Source organism: Typopeltis vanoorti, chromosome 6, assembly GCF_054136105.1.
Source record: "Typopeltis vanoorti isolate ZY-2024b chromosome 6, IOZ_Tvanoo_1.0, whole genome shotgun sequence".
In the NCBI taxonomy this organism is placed as follows: Eukaryota; Metazoa; Arthropoda; class Arachnida; order Uropygi; family Thelyphonidae; genus Typopeltis; species Typopeltis vanoorti.
In genome coordinates this window covers 67,121,642-67,144,377 of record NC_143554.1, presented here as the reverse complement: position 1 = coordinate 67,144,377, position 22,736 = coordinate 67,121,642, and the positions used below count along the sequence as shown (strand labels likewise).

The window sequence follows — 22,736 nt, the reverse complement described above, 5'->3', positions numbered from 1 at the left end:
TCTTCCCCAATCTGTCTCACTTGCAAAAGACCCCCATCCACCTATTCTCTTTGGTAGGTACAACTGGTCAACATCACTTCGTGGACGTAATGCACGATGCATAGTCATTGATTTTCTAGTTTTATGGTACAATTTGTCCAGTCTATTATGCCAGCTGTGTATCAGATCACTGGTATAGCCCAAGAATTCATTGCTCTAATTGTATTAAATCCATTTAGTCCATTTTTTAAATTTTAATATCATTAGCTTCTAATTTATAGTGTTCGTTAGCTGAAATTGCTTTTATATATTTTACTTGATCAAAATTAAAATTGCTAGTGTCATTAATTTTTCCTTGTTTAATAGATAAAATTGCTCATTTATCTAAACCAAATTCCATTTTGATGTCCTGACTGAAAATACGAACTGTGTTCAGTAAAGAGTCTATTTGCTGTGCTGATTTTCCATATACTAGAAGTTATCTTCAAGTCATGTCATCCATAATATTATATTTAAGAATTTCATATACAAGTTTTATTTTCTTCAAAATCATAGACAAAGGTATCAAAGGAATATTGAAGAGCAATGGTGACAAGTTAGTTTTTCATCTTTTTGAATTTCTGAGAATCATTTTATTAATAAGGATCTGGTCTATTGTTCCTCTAGATTTTTGAAAATTGCTTTTTTTTTTTTGGATCAATCTAATTATTTATAAATTAAAGATACCAAGAAATTATATACTTAGTTTAATCCTTTATCCAAGTGTAAGCAAACAAAGTTTGCTCCTGAAATATAATCGGCACTGGAGCAACTCATATATAGAAGCTAATGACTTCACATCACTTGCCTTAGTATCCCATAATGCAAATCACATATCCTTACGGGTATGTATAATACTGTGCATTATGGGAAGGGTCACTATCCAGAGCAGTTTGAAAGCTCTACTCCAATCATCTGGAATTTGACCAGGCCCTCAAATTATGCAGTGTAGCCACTGCATAACTTTTCTTCCCGTTTTTGATGGCTTTTTTCCACCCCAAGTATTTGATTTAGTGTCCTTTTTTATTTGTTAAAACGAAGACATAGAAAACATAACCCTTAAATTTGACCTAAGTTTTGTATAAATTAGTACAGCAGTGAAAAAAAAAGCTCAAAGCTCGATTTGACACCTTCCTCTTTTTTATTTTCTTCTTGAAAATACATCAGTTATTTTTTTTTATTTATCACCAAATGAAGTTTTGACCTTAATTGATAAGTCAGTTGAAGTTGATGGAACTGAATATGAAGTTGTCCGATCTTCAGACACCAGTTGAATTTTTTTTTTCTTGTTTCTTTTTATTTTAATGCATTTCACTAAGTCCACAATTCTCTTTGTTATTGTAAATTTACTAAAGGGGAACCCATTCCATGCTGTTTTTGGTGCTACTTCAGAAAAAGAATCATCAGTTGTTTTGTTAAAATATTATTATTATTATTCAGGCCTCCATGTAGTCAAAAGACTCATCGCATATGATGTAACTTTTGATTGCTTCAGTTCAAGGTGCTGTGCCATCAGTTTTTTCCTTCTCTCTTTTTAATAAGCTAATTTTGTACTAGCAATTTACATATTTACTAACATGTTCTCATAGGAACAAATTATATTTAATCCTTTCCTGTGAAAGCAGGTTAGTATCTTCTCTAATTTTTTATTTCTTGAGCATTGTTTACACACACACACCTTCATCTCCTGCTTTAGTACATGTAAAATAATACCACAGTGAATTTTTATTCTCAGCTACAAAAAAATGCCTTTTCAATACTTTCTTTTTATCAAATATCAAGTCACATTAAACATTCTAATTCTTATCTTTTACTTTCAACTATTTGACACATGTAAACAATTGACAGTATTCACTGCTCTCTCTCTCTCTCTCTCTCTCTCACACACACACACCACACAGTGATTACTCAGAACATAGAATCAGAGGATATAATTTTGTCATATATATATATATAACTTCATTATATATATATGTTACGGTCCAAGTAATTAATCAGTTTCTATTAATAATTACCAGCTATTATTAATACAAACCGAATAACAAGGTTAAAGTAAATAATTTAAGAGAATTAATCACATGAACCAGTAATTATCAATACTTCCCAACTATTGATGGTAAATGTAATAATTTTCAATATGCTAAGTTTGGGGGAGGGTGGGGAAGTACCACGTGACTCTCTCTCCTATGGAAATTTATTTCTGTTGGTTTTTGATGTACACTTAAACCCAAGTTGAATTTAATTCTATATGTCAGATTGATTTAATTGATATGCAGTCACAAGATGATGGCGATCATAAATTTATAATGGTTTATCAAGACCATCTTACGAAATTTGACACCTTAGAGCTTTGAAAACAAAACGAGCTGAAGAAGTTGCATATCATATATTGGATGTATTTACAATTTTTGGAGCCCCATGCATTTTGCAAAGTGACAATGGCTGGGAATTCGCGAATAAAATTATTGAAGAAGAATGTGGAATGAGCTTAAGATTGTTCATGGAAAACCACTGCAAAGTCAATCACATGACTCGGTTGAAAGAGCAAACCAAGACATTGAAAAAATGTTCTCCACATGGCTTGAAACAAATAAAACAACAATGGTCAGAAGGGATAAAATTTATTCAATTTATGAAAAACAGAGCACATCACTCTGGAATAGATCGCAGTCCCTATGAAGCTATGTTTGACTGTAAAGCTAAGGTAGGTTTGAAAACATACTTTCTGGTCGATAGCTTGTCAGAAATCACGAGTGAAGAAGATCTTGAGATGATATTAAAAGGTCAAACTAATAAGGATATTGAATGTCAGAAGATAATCTCAGAGAGAGGAAAGCGGTATTAGGACAGGGAACGGTGACAATGTGGAAGTTGAAATAGATGATACGAGTGAAGACATCTGTTGGTGATCCAAACAGAAATAAGAGTGTTAGCCAAATCGAAGGAAAACAACATTCTTCTGAAACAGGAACAATTGACAAGAAAGGTAACAAAATAAAAACTATAACTAATGTTGAATTAAAAAATAATGAATAAAGTAAGGAAAGTACAGAGTGGCCATAAATTAAGTTTCCCTCTTTGGAGATATCTGTAGCTAAAACTAATACACGGAATGTGACTACATTTTATATTGAGACTTTCGAAGGCATGAGGAGATGAATTCCACGCAAAAAAGATTTAGTACCAAAAGTCGCTGATAGGGGAAATTTTGGTGCTAGTGGAGCCGAAAGTATTCAGATATTTGTGTGACCTTTGGCTCTGGGGGTGTTTGAAATCCATTGTGTATGTTGGTGGCATTCCCAACTTGTATGTCTTGAAAGAGAACATAAAACAAGCTGTTATGAGCATCCAATCCAACTCCTTACGTTCAGTTGTAGAGCATGTCGCACACCGGATGTAATTTGTTGTGCAGAAGAAAGGTCAACACATTGAAAATCGTGTATGTGGTCCAGGGGACCGTGATTCTGATGAATAAAACATTATTTCCTGTGAGTTCAATCACTACATTAATTTTTGTGTCTCTCGAAAGTTGTTGTTTTAGTTTAATTATTATTATTATTATCATCATCATTGTAACGCTCCACATATCAAGCTGGAATGAGTGACGCAGCTGTCGCTTACACCAACGAAATGTTATTTTATTTTATCTCCCTTTAATGTAATTATCCGCTTGTTTTCGGAAATTAGTACCAAAATTTCCCCTATCGGCAACTTTTGGTAGTAATTTTTTTTTTTCTGCAGAAATCACCTCCCCATGCCTTCAAAAGTCTCAATATAAAATTTGGTCTCATTCCATTTATTGGTTTTAGCTACAGATGCCTCCCAAGAGGGAAAGTTATTTTATGGCCACCCTGTACTTCTTTTGCAGTCAATGAAATCACAGAAAAAATTCAAGAATCTTGAAACTCTGCTAAGCAGTCACTTAAGAAGCAAGCCGAAAAAGGCTTTCAATGACTAAATTTCCAATTGCAAGTGTAGGAGAAAATGTTCGGATAAGAATTCCAGACGTAGATAGGGTTAAGACCGATTACCGGAATATTATAGCTGTTATAATTTCTATTGAGAATGAAAACCTATAAATTAGGTACAAAATATGGTATTTTAAACCAATTCTATTCAAGGAACGAATTTACCATTTGTAAGGAACCTTGGCTAATTTGGGTGAGACAGAGCTTATGTATGGTATAGAAATATTACCTTTCAGCCTATTGGTCTCTTCATTATTGTGAGTGGGTGGATTTAATAAGAATTGTCAATTTTTTTTTTGTGAATAACCATTTAGTTGAAAAGTAGATCTGAGAAAATTGAGTTTTTATTAAGTTCTATCTGATCATCAAGAAGAGAGTGAGCACGATGTCCTAGTGTAGAAATGATTCCAAACTTTTGAGGAGGATGATGATGGGAGTGACCGTGGAGATATCTGTTGGTGTGGGTAGCTTTTCTGTAAATCAAGATTTTTAATTTCTCTGAGGAACTGGTAATTATTAGCTTCAAACTCAGCTGTAAATTTTATGTTCGGATGTAGATTATTTAAATGTTCTATTAAGTTCAGGAGAGATTCATGGCCATTGCTCCAAATCAGGAAAATGTCATCAATATATCTTTTCCAAATTCTTGGTTTTAAAGGATAAGAAGAGATGTCTTTAGCTTCCAGATCTTCTAAATAGATGTTTGCAAGTACAGGTGACAACGGATTACCCATTGCAAGGCCAAAATTTTGTTTATAGATGGTGTCCTGAAACTTAAAGTATCCTGATTGGATGCAATGAGTAAGTAAGGCCATGATCTTTTTAGATAATTTATCTTTGAGTAGTACAAGAACTTCGTCCATAGGAATATTGGTAAATAAGGAAACTATATCAAAACTAGCCATTATTTCATCTTCCTTAATAATAATATCTTTTATACATGAAACAAAATCTGCGTAGTTTTTAATGAAAGACGATGATATACTGGAAAAACATTTGAGAGATTTATCCAAATATTTTGAAAGGTTATATGTTGGAGAATCAATTCTTTCTACGATAGGTCGAAGTGGGGTATTTTCTTTATGAATTTTAGAAAGTCCATGTAATCGTGGAATAAGCGGATGGAGAGAACGAAGAGAAAGGTGTATGTTTCTAGCTATTTCAGAGGTCGTTTTCAATAGGTTGTTGGTCCGGTTGTGGAGTTCACGGGTGGGATCTCTCTTTCTTGAGAATCGAGTAAGTGTCACTCTGTAACAATTCCATCATCTTGTTATGATATTCATCAATGTTAAGAACAGCTGTGGCGTTGCCTTTATCTGCAGGAAGAATAATTATATTTTTGTTGTTTTGTAACTTCTTAATAGCCTGCCATTCCAATGAAGAGATATTGTCTGTAGGGGGGGGGGGGTTGGCATTATTGATGATGAAAATGGATTCAATGTGGAGTAGGTTTGCGTCTTGTAAGGAGGTAGCTTTTTTGATTTTTGCAAGTCTAATAATTCTTAAGAAATAGATCTGTGAGATGAAACAAAATTTAGGCCTTTACTGAGGACACTTTTCTCTGCATCGGAAAGATTATAACTTGATTTGTTAATAACTTTCTCGGGATGTCTTCCTACGTGTGTGTGTGTGTTGTGGCAAAATTATTGGATATGTGCTTCCAGCGAAACCAAATATATGTGGTGAGATGGACAAATTTGTTTGTTTCAGGATATATTAGAAAATTCTCTATTTGTTAGGTATATTTAAAATAATAATAATAATAATTGCCTGTGTGTATTGGTAGCTTTGTGCTGGAATAAAAATGACCAGAAAAAAACAACTCCCCTAAAAAATACTGCACAGCTGTAAGCAAAACAGTTTTATTGTAGCTTTAAATACATCATGTAGAGCAAATGTTCTGTATTTACTGGTAGTTGGAGTAATTAGAGACAACTGAAATTTGACCCTGTATGGTGAAAAACCATATTTCCTTATGATACTCTACAGACTCAAGCCAAACAGTGTAGACGTTTTATTGTAACACTAATTAAGCACAATGTCCTGACAGCCTATTTCAAAGTATTTGATAAGGAAACTTTCTTAATGAATATACAGTATATACTTCACTAAGAACAGAAACAAAACAGATTTATGTAATGCAATTTTTTTTTTTTTTTTTAATGACTTGAAATAAGATAACATTACATTTTAGATTTTCAGTACCATTAAGATAGTTCCCAAATGCTATTTTAGAAATAAAATTATACTGGAATGAAACTGGCACACATATTATATTTCACAACTTGTAAAAATGTGCTTGCTAGATGTTGAAGTTGAGAGTTCCCATAAACCATGAAATATTTGAGGTAATAATGCAAGCATTTGACTGTTAACAATAGTTCACAAGACTCATTAAAGTCTGAACAGTTTATTCAAATAAGGAACTATATTTTACAGATTTAGTCACCAATTAAATGATTACAACATGCATTCAAAATATGATTTACCAAATTGCTAGTAAGAAACACTGAATTACCAGTAAATTTTTAAAGGATTTTTGTTCCATTTAAAGTAAATTGGTAAACCAATTTACCAGTATTGCAATCCATATTTGGTTATCTAAGGTGATCAATTGGTTCTCTACAATTTTTCCCTTTTGTTGTTCCCCAAAAATTCTTCAGCATCTCTGAATTATTTCCAGGCTTCCAGTTGTATTCATGGAGATTATTTTGAAATTGTTCATCTTTTAAAAATTCTTCACCTTTTGATCTTTGTGATAGCAGTTCTTCCCAGTGCTAAATCTACTCAGTTAAAGCATTCTTCCCAAATTTGAGTTCCAGCATATATACCTTTTAGAAACCTTCCTTAATTTGACTTCCGAAATTTTTTAAAATCTTGTGATAATGTGCTGGAATGAAGGTCTAGTTTTGTTCGTTGCTTTAAAAAAATGTTTTTGAAGAGACCTAGCTTTTTGCAATGGTTAAAGAAATATTTTTTTGAAATCAGCAAGAGGCTTATTATATTTTGTTTCACAATTTGTAAAAATGTGCTTGTTAGATGTTGAAGGTGAGAGTTCCGATAAACCATGAAATATTTGAGAAATAATGTATAATGAGTGAAGTGTAAAATCTTATTGGAAACACCATATTTTCTTGACATAATATATTCTGTCATTGTCTTGATGTCACCTTATTTGAGCATGAAAAGTAGCAATGTTTTATGACTCTCTTGCCCATATTCAGCACTAAAGAAATTACTTTTAAATCACCACAAATATTTCATTTGTAGTATGTTTGCTTTACTGCTCCTATCAGCCGTATTTTTAAAGGGCTCCTTCATTTATATTTATATTTGTGAAAGGGCATGAAAAGCTTCTCTCATATTCACTTCTCCACACAGCATCACTGCTTAGAAATGAATCACCCTCTTAACTAAATCTCTTATATGAAGATTATAGATGAAAATTTATAAGAAACATTTTATTATGAGAAAACCGTAGGTTGTATTGGGACTCAGATTATTGTGCCTTGAGGTAGCAATTCTCCCCCCCCCCCCACTATTAAATCTGTTCATTTAAAGCTTTCTGCTTTATTGTGGAAACCATGTGGATGCCCCTCTGCTCTCTTCCATATAACTATATAACAAAAAATGTCATAAACTGGTATCTCATAACACTCAGAAATGTATAGGTCCTTATCCTATAATATCAGATCAAAGACTCGAGACCACAAATATTAAAGTTCTGAGAAAAATTAGGGCCTGAACAGATGGAATCAATGGAAGAATCATGTTAAGAATGAAGACATTAGGAAGGAACTTGACATATTTTGCATTCAAGATGAGCAGGGTAATCTAAGTGGTATGGATACTTAAAAGAATAGGTGAGGAAAGATAAGCAACTCAGGTGTTTGATGGTAAGATGGTAGGAATCAGACCCAGAGAAAGACCAAGGTCTAGTTAGAAGTGCCTTAGAAGAACGAAATTTTAAATATGACAGTTTTGGGGTGCTGATAAGTAATACATTAATTTAGAGGATATTTGTTGATAGGACAATTACAAGTTGGACAAGTAGGAGATTAATAATAAAGTAAACTTAATCATGTAGTGCTGTCATAGTAGCTTGAGGATACACATCAGGAAATTATGATGATATATGGCTTATTTCTCATAATGATATAATGATGAATAGCAATGCTAATTCTGTTTTATGGTTTAACAAGAGCACAAAATATAGAGGTAAAAATCTGTAAGAGATTTTAGTCTCTAGTTCCCTATATATGCTAAACAGTGATACTAATACCTTGTCATTCAAAAACATCAGGAGAAGCAGCTTCATTGCATGACCATTGCATATTAAGTTTTATTGTAAGCAACAAAAATTTAAATGGCATACGTGAGTCAAACTGAACTACTGCAGTACCTTTAAGTATAACACTAACAAAACATACATTTGAAAAAGCATCGAAAGGAGAATTTACAAGCCTAATTCAAAGCTTCACTGCACTGACACCAACAAGCAACATCTTAATATAGACAACACTTAGCTATATTTTTGGTATCTGAACAGGTTGACGTAGACTTCCTCATCTAAATTTTCATTATTTGTTGAAAAAATCTTGTAATCAAACACTCAGAATACTTAAAGATTGATGATAGAAAATCACTGGAATGACAGATTAACAGACTTAAAAAAATGTGTTAATGCACTCACATAACTATATTAGAGAACCTACAACAGTCAAGATTTAAGGCAAATTACATGACAGAATTACAAAGTCAAAGTTAGTTACCAATCTAAAATTACGAAACACAAAAATAGAAACACAAAAACAAAAATAAAAGTAGACTTCCTCATCTAAATTTTCATTATTTGTTGAAAAAATCTTGTAATCAAACACTCAGAATACTTAAAGATTGATGATAGAAAATCACTGGAATGACAGATTAACAGACTTAAAAAAATGTGTTAATGCACTCACATAACTATATTAGAGAACCTACAACAGTCAAGATTTAAGGCAAATTACATGACAGAATTACAAAGTCAAAGTTAGTTACCAATCTAAAATTACGAAACACAAAAATAGAATCATGGAAAAAATTCTGTACTCTTTTGACTGAATTGAATCCTGTATATGTAAGTTAGCAGCTTTCAAAATTGAAACAACACCATATTATCAATTGTTAAAAAAATAAAACCAGATGGTTTGTATACTAAAAAATTAGCAGAAATAAAAGCTATTATGATAAGTTTATTCCTGGTGACAAATCAACAAATGAAGACTTTCACAAAACAGATAGAATGACAACAGGCTAAGGCACTACTAATGATGATGAAATTACACTTGATGAAGTCGAATCAATATTATTATTATTACGGGCAACTCCAGGGAGTCCTTAGACTCATCGAGGGAGGCCCTAAACATTCTGTCCACACAACTATTCAACATTCTCACAGTATCTATCATACCTTGCCTTGAACTCATTCACTGTCATGGCATCCACAACAGACTCTGACAGCTTATTCCACTCATTTACCACTCTAAAAGTAAAGAACCCAGCTCTAACACCCTTGCTAACCACACTCTTGCCCAGCTTCCATAGGTGTCCCCTAGTTCTCCCACCACCAGTCCTGATCTCAAAAATATCCTCTGAATTAATTCTATAGAAACCCTTCAGCAATTTGAATGTCTCAATCATGTCTCCCCTTTTCTGCCTATCAACCAATTTCTGCAACCCACAAATCTTCAACCTGTTCTCATAAGGTTCATTCCATAGACTTGCTATCATCTTGGTCACTCACCTCTAGATCCTCTCCATCTCCTCCCCATCAAGAAGAAACCTAGGTGACCAAATCTGGGCACAGTAGTCGAGATGAGGTCTTATCAAGGCTCGGTACAGAGGAACAATAACTTGCTTGTCTCTGCTCTTCAAAGTATTTTTCAACAACCAAGTGATTTAATGAGCTGATTTAACCACTTTTGTAATGTGTCCCCTAAACTTCATCTCCCTATCCACCAACACTCCCAAGTCCCTGGCCTCATCAATCTCTTGGAGTACAGTTCCACCAATGTGGTATACTGCTGCTAATCTTTTCACCTCAAAATGCATAACCTTACATTTTGTCACATTAAATTGACATCCATTCTCCTTAGCCCAGAACTCCAATCTATTCAAATCATCTTGCAAGATTTTGACATCTTCTGCATTCACTATTGCCCTACCCAACTTTGCATCATCAGTGAACAAATGAACCATTCCTCTTAGATCCTTCCCTATATCGTTAATGAACAAATTAAACAGCAGTGGTTCAAGAACAGAACCCTGCAGCACACCACTAGTCACAGGCAGTCTTTTGAATTCTACTCCTGAATAAACTACTCTCTGATATTTCTCCATCAACCACCCACCTATCCATCTCACCAACTCTATATCCATTCCCATATGTTGCAGTTTACGGATTAGAATTCCATGTGGTATCCTGTCAAAGGCCTTAGTTAGGTCCAGCAGTATTACTGCAAACCCATTACTCTTATTGAAATCAGTGGATCCAAGAGAAACCCTGGTGACAATGGGATAAGTGGCCACATCCTCTTAAGAACATTGCATGAATTTCCTGATTTCATAACTGTGTGTGTGTGTGTACACACACACACACACAGTGCCTCAAAAAATGAAAATTTCATTTAATGTGGAAATTCTGAAAAATTATACCAATCAAATTCAGAAAAGAAGCATCTCTTCTGTGAGGAATAAGCAACAAGCATTTATCCCTTTTGCATTCATTATTATAATTATCACGAACCATGGGCCCACTGCCCGTTGGTGTCTGATTCCTCGTTCACTATCTTCCATCTTTCTTTGTCCAGTGCACAGTATTGCAATTTCTGTACATCCATTCCACACCAGTTCTTTATGTCGTCTATCCATTCTCTGTGTGGTCTACCTCTTCTCTTTACACCATCCATAATACCAAACATGAATGTCTCTCTCTTCTGGGCCTCACTCATTCTGCAGATGTGTCCGAATAATTGCAGCTTCTGTTTTATAAGCTTCTGCATTAGATTCTCCTTTGGTTGTATCTTCTGATAGCTCTGCATTTGTGATTTTCTGTACCCATCCTATTCTTAGAATCTTCCTGTAACAAGTTCTTCCAAATGCCAAATTTCTTTTTCTTGATTCCTTATTTATTACCCACATTTCAGATCCATACATTACACTACTAAAGATGCATGTTTCCATCACTCTTAGTTTTGCGTGCAGGCTGATCACTTTACTTTTCCGGATGTTATCCATGGCCTTCAGATTTGTTCTTCCCTTTGCAATCCTGATCTTTATTTCTTTTTTTACAGTCCAAATCATATGTCATTTTACTTACATATTTTACTAAAATATGTAAATTGTTCCACATTTCTATATCATTTCCATCCACTTGTATCTTTTGTTTCATGTTCTTCTCACCAAATCCCATTGTCTTTGTTTTTTACAAGTTCATAAGTCCAAATCTCTTTCCTTTCTCATTTAACATATATGTAGGAAATGTTTTTTGTAGTTCTCTTTCATCTTCATCCATAATAACAATGTCATCTGCAAATCTCAGATTGTTAATTTTCATCCCATGTACTGATATTCCTTTTCCAGTTTACCTCATTTTATCCATTGCTCTTTCTAAGTGTGCAATGAAAGTGCTTGGTGATGTTGGGTTCCCCGTGTCTAGTACTTCTGCTTGTTCTAAACCATTTCCCCAAATCATCACGTATTCTAACTGCTGTAACTGCATTCTTGTAAACATCTCTTAATATAGCTATTAGTTTTCTATAAATTCCGTAGGAGTCTAGCATTGCTAATGTCACTTTTGGGTCAATACTGTCGATACCTTTTGTGTTGCAAAAGATTAACTCGTGTGCTGACCAACACATAAGCCAATTCTTATAAAATTCTAATGTCATCCACACATTTTGATTTGCAAGGTGAACTGGTGAATTCTCCATTTTAATCCCTTTAAAACATTGAGTCTTGGTACTTTATTCAATAAAAGCTTTTATCTACTAGTTCCAGACATATTTCAGCAGCATAACACTATTGCACAATCTGTTGCTTTCGTTGATCTGACCAGTGTGGCATGTTTATAACACAGGGAACAATCTTGTGTGACATGATAAAATAGCTCTGTTTCAGCAGCATTCTCTGACCTCAGCACCAAATTTTTTAAGCAAAATTATGTAATTTTTCTAATACTTCATGTGGCAGAGGTTACTGGCTAGCCTAATTAAATGGCATTGTGTTCTCAATAATGAAGAAAATTCCTGTTTAATTGTCATTTTGTTTTTATTCTGCCAGATTTATCTAAATAAAGTGGCTGCCCCAATTAACTGGCATCTTCTGTATACACAATATATATATAAATGTCAACATCACCAGAGTTAAAGATCAGCACTATCAACATAAGAAGCCTGAATGGCAAAGAAATGGAGCTAGCTGAGGAATTAGATAAGTACCAGATCGACATAATAGGGGTGACTGAAACAAAAAAGACAAAAACTGGTGAGATCTTTCTAAGCAATAAATACAAAATGTTATATTCAGGCAATGACAATCAAGGAAAAGAAGAAGTGGCCATAGTGTTCAACACTAAATAAGAGGCTAATCTTCTTGAATGGCAGTCAGTCTCAAGTAGAGTAATGTGGGCAAATATGAGAATGGGGAACTGGACAATGAGACTTATTTGTGCTTATGGTCCCACAGAAGGTTCTACTAAGGTAGTAGAGGAATTTTTTGAGGCTTTAAAAAAAACAACTGACACAATGAAAAAGGAAAAGTTGGTCCTTGTTGTGGATCTAAATACCAGAGTAGGAAATGATTGTCAGACATACAAAAATATTTTGGGAAAATTTGGAGAAAAGAGCAAAGCTAATAATAATGGGAAATACCTGTTGGATTTCTGCTCAGGACATGGACTGGTTATTACTAACACCATGTTCCAACATAAAAATGTGCACAAATTCACATGGAGAGAAGAGGCAAGGAATAAGAAAAGTCTCATTGATGATGTTATTGTTGATAGTGATGTTTTCTCCCTGGTGCAGGACACCAGAGTGTACAGAGGATTTGAAATTGGAAATGATCACTATTTAGTCTTGAGCAGGATAAAATTGAATTTCATATTGAAAAGAATAGCATATAAGAAAGTTTTAAAGTGAATAAAAGTTGAGCATCTCTCAGATGTGAACTGTAGTCTAAAATACACAAAGATTATTGAAGAAAAAATGAAAGAGTTTGAGGATAGGAACCAAACCTTGGAGATTCAGTGGCAAGCCTTGAAGAAAACCTGATTGATTCAGCTAGAGAGGCATGTGATGAAGTTGTCTGCAAGGATAGAAAAATTAGAACTCCATGGTGGACACAGGAAGTTAAAGAGGCAGTGAAGGAAAAGAAGAAAGCATATCAAAAGTTCCTGGCAAATAAGTCAACGTGTGCTGTTTGGAGAATACAGAGACAAATGTAAGAAAGCGAAATACTGTGTAAAACTAGCTAAACAAAAGTCATGGGAGGACTTTGGCAAGAACATAGAAAATAAATATCAAGAAGGGAGCAAAATATTCTGGAGGTTGTTGAAGAAGCTTAGAAATGGAGGAAAGAGTGCTGTAAAAGGAGTTAGAGATGATAAAAGTGACATGAAAATGGGAGAAAAAGATATTCTTGAAGTATGGAGTAATTACTTTAAAAAACTGCTAAATGAAAACAAGCAGTGATGAAGGAGTATTTCCCTACTGAGTGTTCCTAGTAAGATATATGCAAGTATACACGAGAAATGGTTGAGAAGAATTGTGGAAGAAAAGCTTGGTGAAGAACAAGCTGAATTCAGGTCAAATTGAGGCTGTCAGGATCAGATCTTCTCTTTACGACAAATAGTGGAGAAATCATGGGAATATAACAAGTGATAAAAAAAAAAACACTGACCAGGCATGCAGTCAGGAATACATATCCATACTTGAAGTAGAAAAAGCCATCAAACGCTTGAAATGTGGAAAGGCAGGAAGAGTAGATGATATTTGACCAGAAATGCTGAAGTAAATGCTATAAAAGTCTTACAGTGGCTGCACTGCATAGTCAGAATGCCTGGACAGAGGGATGAATTCCTGATGATTGGAGTAGAGCTCTCATAGTACCCATATATATAAAAAGGGAAATAAAACAATGTGAGAATTACAGAGGTATTTCCCCACTGAGTGTTCCTAGTAAGATATATGCAAGTATACACGAGAAACGGTTGAGAAGAATTGTGGAAGAAAAGGTGAAGAACAAGCTGAATTCAGGTCAAATTGAGGCTGTCAGGATCAGATCTTCTCTTTATGACAAATAGTGGAGAAATCATGGGAATATAACAAAGATCTGTATTCAAGTTTTGTAGATCTGAAAAAGGCATATGACAAGGTGCCAAGAGAGAAGCTATTCAATACACTACAATTATAAGGTGTCAATGTGGCATTATATCAAGCAATACTTGGTCTTTATTTGAGTTGTAAGTCAGCAGTTAGAAATAAAGGAAGTGCAGGAAGATGGTTTAATGTTAAATCTGGTGTCAGACAAGGATGTACATTATCCCCTCTATTATTCATTATCTATATGGATCACATTATGAAGGAAAGCGGTATTAAACATGATATCAAAATTGGAGATGTTAATGTCAGCATCTTTGCTTGATGCGGATGATGTTATACTTCTAAATAAATCCACTACAAGTCTGCAAGATTCTCTGACTGAATTGAATAACTGTTGTAATAGATATGGGTATGAAGGTCAGCAATAAAAGGAACAAAGACAATGAAAATAGGCAGAATCATTGAAAATGTCAACTGTGTTGTGAATGGAGAACCTGTGGAACAAGTAAAACATTTCACCTACTTAGGCACGATTTTTAGTGAAGATGTTAAATTAAATATAGAAATAGACAACAGAATCAACAAAGCTGGTATGGCAGGAAGTCAATTGAATAAATTCATATGGAATAAGAGAGAAATTATTCAAGATCTAATCTGAGAGCTGGGTCAGAAGTAAAACACTTGGCCAAAGACTAGAGACCGCACATATGAGAGTTCTGAGAAAGATTAGGAGTGTGAACAGATGGCATCAGTGGCAATATCATATTAAAAATGAGGATATTAGGAAATAATTTAATATTGTTAGAATCCAGAAATGTGTTAGCAGAGCTAATCTCAGGTGGATGGTCACTTAATCAGAATGAGAGAGGAAAGATTAGCAAAACAAGTGTTCTCTGCCAGGTTGGCAGGAAAAAGACCCAGAGGAAGACCAAGATGTAGGTGGATTGATACAGTAAAAAGTACCTTAGAAGACAGAAATATAAGATCCAATAATGTTGGAGTCTTGACAAGTAACAGACTGATTTGGAGGAAAATTGTAGATAGGAAGTTAGTAATGATGTAAATTTTTCATGTAGTACTATCATATCCTGTACACCCCTTGAGGGTAAATGGCAGGAATTTGATGATGATGAAATACATGTAATTGTAAATGGAATACATCTTCATGACTGACTGTATTCTTCATGACTGACTGTACTTTCTCAGTTCCTGTAACGGATGTGCAATTTTTTATATGTATGATAGTGTTGTTCCATTTTGTGCTCTGGGAAACTGCCAAAGCTCTCAGACAGAGAATATTTGAACAGGATATGAATTAGACCACTGATTTCCTCCACAGTTTTTTGATGACTTGTATATTTTTATACAGTTGGATTTACACCCAACTGTAATATTTTTTCTCTGTTGATATTTTTAATGGTAATCCCACACAAATTGTGATTCACCCTTTATCAAGATTGTAGATGGACAGAAAGTTCATGAGAAAGAAGAATAACAGGAAAGAATGCTTTAAAACTAGCAGAAGGAATTAATTAATCAGAGGAAAAGAATTTTGATCTGTGAGTATTGTGTTGAATTGTGAAGAAACTGAATATTAAGAGAGTTAAAAGAGTTTGGGGGCAGGGGGTGGTGAAGAGAGAATTACCAATGCCATGTCTAATAATCAGTGTGACTATTGAGTGAAGTATTTTTAGGGAGCCATTAGGTACCCCCCAATGTGAGAATAATATTCAGTGGTTGGACAGATTTGTGATTTTTATGGAGTTAATAGCAGTTTGGAGATAAAGCATTTCCTGGGGCTAAAAGAGAAAATATAATTTTTTGTACCTGCAATGTGTTAATGCCAAGAAAGATAAGAGATTGGGATTATCCTAAGAAGAGAAATTTCATCTTGTTCCAGAGTTGTGGGTGTTATTAAAGTAAGACTTGGAAGAAAATGATTCTTTTTATGCAAAGAAAATAAGATAGGATTGAGTTTTATTAATTGAAATTAACAAAGGTATCGGAATTCATGATTTGGAGATCAGAATTTAGGATTAAAGAACTTTATATTTTGCAAGTTTTGGTGGATTGTGTAGTGGAAGTTTGTCAAACAAGAAAAAAGGAGGGAAGTGTACTGTTATCAGCAGACCTGTGCATTATATTTACAGTTAACTACAGTTATATGCCATTGATGTATAGAAGAAAGAGAGCATTGGAAGGGAAAAAAAAAAGCCTTTTTGAACCCCAAATTTAGTTAGAGATCCATCTGCTATCATGCATAATAAGCATTCAGATAGAAAACTACCATCCTAGTTGTAGAAGTCAGAAGACAAGACCATGTGATAGGGGTTTACTTATTAGACCTTCATGTCCAACCTGATCAGTGCTTCAGAAGTATCAAGAACAAATACTTTAGATTCCCCAAACTTTTTTTGTGATACTCTGTGGTGAGGGACATAAACCAAGATTTCCTGTTGTCAACAACAGTGGAATTCATACTGGCAATCATTTATTGGTTAGAAAGGTTCTAGGTAGCATAGAAGTTGAGTGTTAATGGTTTTCTCAAATTAGAAATAACTGAAGTGAAAAATTGGATGATAATTTTCTGATAATGATTTGTCTTCCTTAATAATGGATTAAATATAGGCTAAGTTCCAGGCTGCAAGATTGATACCAGTGGAATAGGAGAAAATAAGGCATCCTAGAATAGCAAAAAAGAAATACTATCAGGACAACTAGTCTTTTTTTGGTATCTAGTTTGCACAAAATTATTGTCTATATTCTTCTGGTCACTTTCTAGTGAAAAAATTAAGGGGTGGGATGGAGACATTGAATGTTGTGTGTTTAGAATGTTAGGAGGTTAAGCATCCTTCCCACATAAATAAATGATAGAAATTTATGATGCTTGATGCTTAAGCTTCCACCATTCATTTAAAACAAGCATCCCTCGTTATTTTTCTGTATATGAACTTTCATAGCAGTTCCACCCACAGAAGTTTGGAAACTTATAGAACATTGGAATTCATATTCAATTTCTCAGGGTTTTTTTGACTGATGGGTTAAAAAAAATCTGGGAACCGTACTCTGAAATACAAAACATTGAACTTTTCAAGTCATTTCAGATCTGTAATAGACAGCATAGTAGTTTACATCAGTCAGTGGCACTGAAAACTTAATGTTATGGTCATTATCTGATTGTATTCTTCTATGTCAGATCACAATATATCATGAATTTATGGTCAGTAAGAGCACAGTAGCAGTTACAAAACCATTTTCAGCAGTAATGAAAATAGTTTTAACTTCAAGAAATATAATGCTGATAGTAATCATGTTTGGCTATATGCTTAGACAGATGTTTATTGTACCAGTGAAAAAGTATAGGGTGATCCAAATTAAAGTATCCCTGTTTAAGGCCTTGTGGAGTGCTACCCAGTGATCCAAATGCTGCAAAACTTCGTAGGAATGTATTGTGCATCATGCAGAAGCGATATCTAAGGGTGGGGGGATTGTTCCAAAATTGACCACCAGGGGCATTGTAAACACCGAATGCATGGAATTTGCATATCATGCAACTCAACAGGTGCCAAGAACGTTTACAAAGGTGGACACGAGATTTTTCACTTCATTCTGGTTGTTAATACTGTCCACAGTGATGGCACTAACTTTTCCCCAACATGCTTTGCTCGTGAAGTGAACAAATGATGACGAGGTCCACTATCTCTACATGCTCTGTGGCGAATGATCAGGACTGGCGCATAGTATTTTTCTTGTGTGTGCGATTAATTTTCGGCACCTTTCCAAAAAAAGTTTTTTTTTTTAATTAAGTGTGAATAAAACAAACAGGAAATGAAAAACAAATGAAAACCATTTTACAGTATAATGTTACCTACAGATTAGTCCTGCTTATACAAATTTTTTCAAGTTATATAAATTTTCAAAATAATATAAAATAGTAATTTGACGTTAAGAGATTTATTCAAATATTCTTTACATTAATTTTGCATTAATAAATAAATAAATTTTGAAGATTCAATGAAAATAGATAAGAGAATTTTACAAGAATGTTTTGCATTGGACTTGAGAGTTCGGCGATTATTTTGTGTCGCTGACGCCGCCCTAACAGCTCGCTAATATAACAAGCTCGAATGTCGAGAAGAACGAGTTATCAGTAGTAAGCCGACTTTTAGGGCCAGACCACATGTATCCGATCCGATTAAAATTAGGATACGGCCCTTACATGGAACTCAACAAATAATCATAAGTTGATTTATGATACATCAAAAAATAAAGAACTATTTTAGGTATATTTTCGTAAATTTTAATCAAAAATACAGGGATATAATTGGGTCCAGGATACAATTTCAGAATTTATTTGTTTGTTTCCGGGAAGATCTGAAGGGGCCCGAACGGAAGACGATGTACATTCATAATTATATGTACCATTCTGTACCATTCATTGTTCGTTTAAATTCTTATCTCATATTTTTTGACATCTTTTAGGCTCCTTTTCTTCTGAGGTGCCTGTGTATATTTCACACTTCGCACGTGCCACGGGCCAGCGAATGATTAATTGTTTTGAAGAAATATATCATTGGGAGTAAGATCTGACAAACCAATCAGTTGCCACTGCTATTGGGGAGCAGGCCATGAATAATAACATTAGTTCTTGCAGTGCATTTGCTTTTCCAAACAACTGTTTGGAAAATTCTGCAGTTCTACCCATTCAAGATAATCCTGAAACAGAAATTCCACCCACAGGACTTTGAAAGTCGGCTGACATTCCCTTTAACATTCCTTGCTTGAGTGGAGTTGGATGCTGCACGACCATGGATGATTTTGTGGGGAGATAATGCTCATTTTTCACCCTAACAGAGCTGTGAATACCCACAATTGCTGGGTATGTGCTATGCAAAACCTGCATGCAATTCAACAAATTCCTTTGCATTCATCCAAAGTTACTGTCTGGTGCAAGTTTACAGCTTTGTTTATCATTTGACCATCTTCTTTGAGGACATTTGCCAGTCAGGTCCATTTGACCTACTCAGTTACTTCTGAGATGAGGTTCTTCGAGAACATTTCATGAAAGCCATATTGATCAGCCATGCATTTCCCACTGCACGGCCACCTTGTTCACTGATCTGACCCCCTATCACTTCTCGCTCTGGGGATTTCTCAAAGACAGGGTTTATCTAGATCATCCTGATAACTTGCCAGTGCTGAAAGACAACATAATGCAGCATGTGTACAATGAATTGGTCCCTAACCAGCTGCATTCTGCTGTTGAACATGCTGTGCAAAGGATGCAGTTTGTGGCATTCTGGAAGGGCAGCACATTGAACAGTACAACTCATGAATGCATAATGGAAGTGAAGAAAAATGTATTATTTTTTTAACTCCCCCCCCCTTCCTCTCAGATATTGCTTCCTCATAATGCATAATGTATTCCTGTAAGGTTTTGCAACATTTGGATCACTGGGTGGCATTCCAAAGACCTTAAACAGGGATACTTTAATTTTGATCACCCTGAATATAGATGTTTTTTAAAAAATTTTGTCATAAACACAGAAATGCCCAAATTAGCAAATCAAATCCAATAATTTCATTCTGAATCCTTCTCCTCTCACAATACATTAAAATAAAGAATGAATTCCATTCTAATATAACATTTCAGGAATGGCATTCTTAAAATATATTATATGATTTATGTATTCTTTTTCTCCGAAACAACAATGAATATAATTTCCATGTTTCTGCTTATAGCTTGTAACTGTTTTGCAAAAATATGAAGATTGGATTGATTACATACATTTTTCTGATCAGTTTTCTGGACCTAAGCAACAAGAGTATGTATATATTTTGCATCATGTAATTTTCAGATATTGTAGTTTAAAAAAAAATCCCAGTTAGTATTTATACTTATCAATACAAACATGATTGTTTGTTTACTATACTTCTGGATATGTCTTTTTTTTAATGTCATTCTCACACAAGAGATCGCAAAACTTGTTGGTTTTATATATGTAAGAGTTGAGGGCAAAAAGTTAAGAAAAATAATAGTAGATTCCCTTTGGTCCATTGATAGTTTTCTTAAAGAACTGGAAAGTTGTTGGGTAACACTTCATGAGGAAGGCTGTTACAGAGAATACAGAAAACTTGTTCTATGACTATGGAGTTTTTGGTTATTATGTGTTTATTATTATTACCCTATGACCCCATGGACTCATCAAGAGAATTCTCTAGAACTCAAGGTTTATGCCAAGAAAGTCTTGATGTCAAGGTTATCCCAAGCTGCAAGATCTCATCTTGTCTTGTCTAGATATTTGGATGTTGTTAAAGGTAAGGCTAGGATAATATGATTCTTTTTTGTGGGAGGTAAGGCAGAACTGTTTCGCAGTTCTGCCTTCTGCCGAGCTCCCATCAAAGAATGGTTTGGAGATCAGAATTTAGGTTTGCAGAGGTTGTTGCTCTGCGAGTTGTTTGTTTGGTGCAAGGTTTGTCAAGTGAGGAGTAATGTAGTGTAGTGTCATCAGCAAAACTGTGTATTGGATTGGTGATCAACTGAAGCAGGTCATTGAAGTATAGAAGAAACAGGGTTGGTGAGAGTAAAGAACCTTATGGGATCCCAGCATTAGTTTCATAGTTAGAAGATAAGTAACACATCAACCATCACATGCAATGTGCATCCATGGAGAAAACCAGCAACTCAGTTGTGGGTCATGGGATAGACTGAATGATGGAAGCTTATTAGGCTCCTGTGCTAGACCTACTCAAAAGGCTTGGAGATATCTAGTAGTGCAACTACTTTGGATTTGCCAAACTTTATCATGGTGCTTATCCAGAAGTGTGTGACATAGGTGAGCAGATCCTCTGTTGAATAGAATAGGCAGAATTCCTACTGGCAGCTGTTTATTAGGTGAGTACTTTGGGATAGTAGTTGGCTGTTAATGGTTCTCTCCATTACTTTAGAGAGGACTGAGGTGAGAGAGATTGAATGGTAGTTTGATGATAAGGATTTGTCAAACTTCTGGGAATAGTTTGGATATGGGCTGATTTCCAGGATATAGGGTAGATGCCAGTGGAGTAATAGAACATAAAGTGGCAACATAGCATAGGATTCAATTCTGGAGCACAAATCTTCAGGATAACTGGAGGAATGCCATCAGGGCTAGGGGACTTTTTGGTATTAATTTGGACAGGATTTTTCTGATCACTTCCTGGTGAAAAGTCAGAGGAGGCATTGAGCATTGGGTGTTTATGGGGGACATTTACCAAAATCACCTATGTAGGCATTTGAGGAAAAATCTGATGCCAGGAAAATGGCTTTCTCTGTGGGTGACGATGCAAGAGGCTGAAAGGGTGCAGGAGCAATGTTGGACAAAAAGTTGCAGCAAGCTGCTTTGACAAGAGACCAAAATGTGCAGCTGCCATTTGGGCACTATGCAAGTTTCTTGCTTTTGGCTCTTTGGAAATCAGTTTTTCATGCATTGATGAATTTCTTGTAGCAGTTTCAGGCTTTGGTATAAGTAAGTGGTGAGAAAGGGCAGAGTGATAGCCAGTTGCATTATGCTTGGTTCTTCATTTGTACAGCCTTGGTTCTTCTGGAAAACCAGGACTTATTTAGTGTGGAATGGGAAATATGTACTTTCATTCTGGAGAGGATTACTTCAGTGATGCATTCATCTAAGACTGATATAGCAAATTATCGACTGATCAGCATATCAGGAGTTGTTGCAAGAGCGAACTACAGGAATGGATAAACAGAAATGGGATACTGTATGGGGAGAGAAAGGGCAACATGGTTTTATGAAGGGTAGGTCGTGCTTCTGTAGCTTGCTCATGTTTATAATACAGTGACAGCTGAGTTGAAGAAAGGTAATACCTCATGGAATTCTGATTAATAAACTGCACAGGAATGGATATAGGTTGGTGAGGTGGATAAGAGGGTGGTTGATAGAGAGATATCAGAGAGTAGTTCACTTGGAAGTAGAGTCCAGAAGGCCTGTGACTAGTGGAGTGCTACAAGACTCTGTTCTGGGGCTGCTAGTATTTAATTTGTACATTAATGATATAGGAAAGGATCTGAGAGGGAACTGTTGTTTGCTGAAGATGCAAAATTGGGTACAGGATGATTTGGAAGACTGGCAGTCTGGGCAAAGGAGAATGGTTCTCAGTTTAATGTGGCAAAGTGTAAGGTTATGCATTTTGGTGTGAAAAGATTACCAGCTGTATACCACATTAATAGAACTGTAATCCAGGAAATGGATGAAGTTAGAGTTTAGGGGGCACATAGAAAAAGTGGCTAAAGCAGTTCATCAGATTTCTTGGTTACTGAAGAATACTTAGATAAGCAGAGACAAGCAGGTTATTATTTCTCTTTATCAATCTTTGATAAGACCCCCCCCCC

At 35.0% G+C, this 22,736-nt stretch overlaps 1 protein-coding gene across 2 annotated transcripts in view; it reads left to right on the top strand.

The window, feature by feature from the left end:
- The window catches only part of LOC150105508 (PAT complex subunit CCDC47), a 300,186-nt gene that overhangs the window by 194,565 nt on the left and 82,885 nt on the right, over positions 1 to 22,736 (top strand). For both annotated transcript variants that reach the window (XM_090394850.1, XM_090394851.1), the window contains exon 8: positions 20,093 to 20,175. In XM_090394850.1, the coding sequence (XP_090250976.1) occupies positions 20,093 to 20,175 (83 nt within the window). The remainder of the gene's footprint in view (positions 1 to 20,092; positions 20,176 to 22,736) is intronic.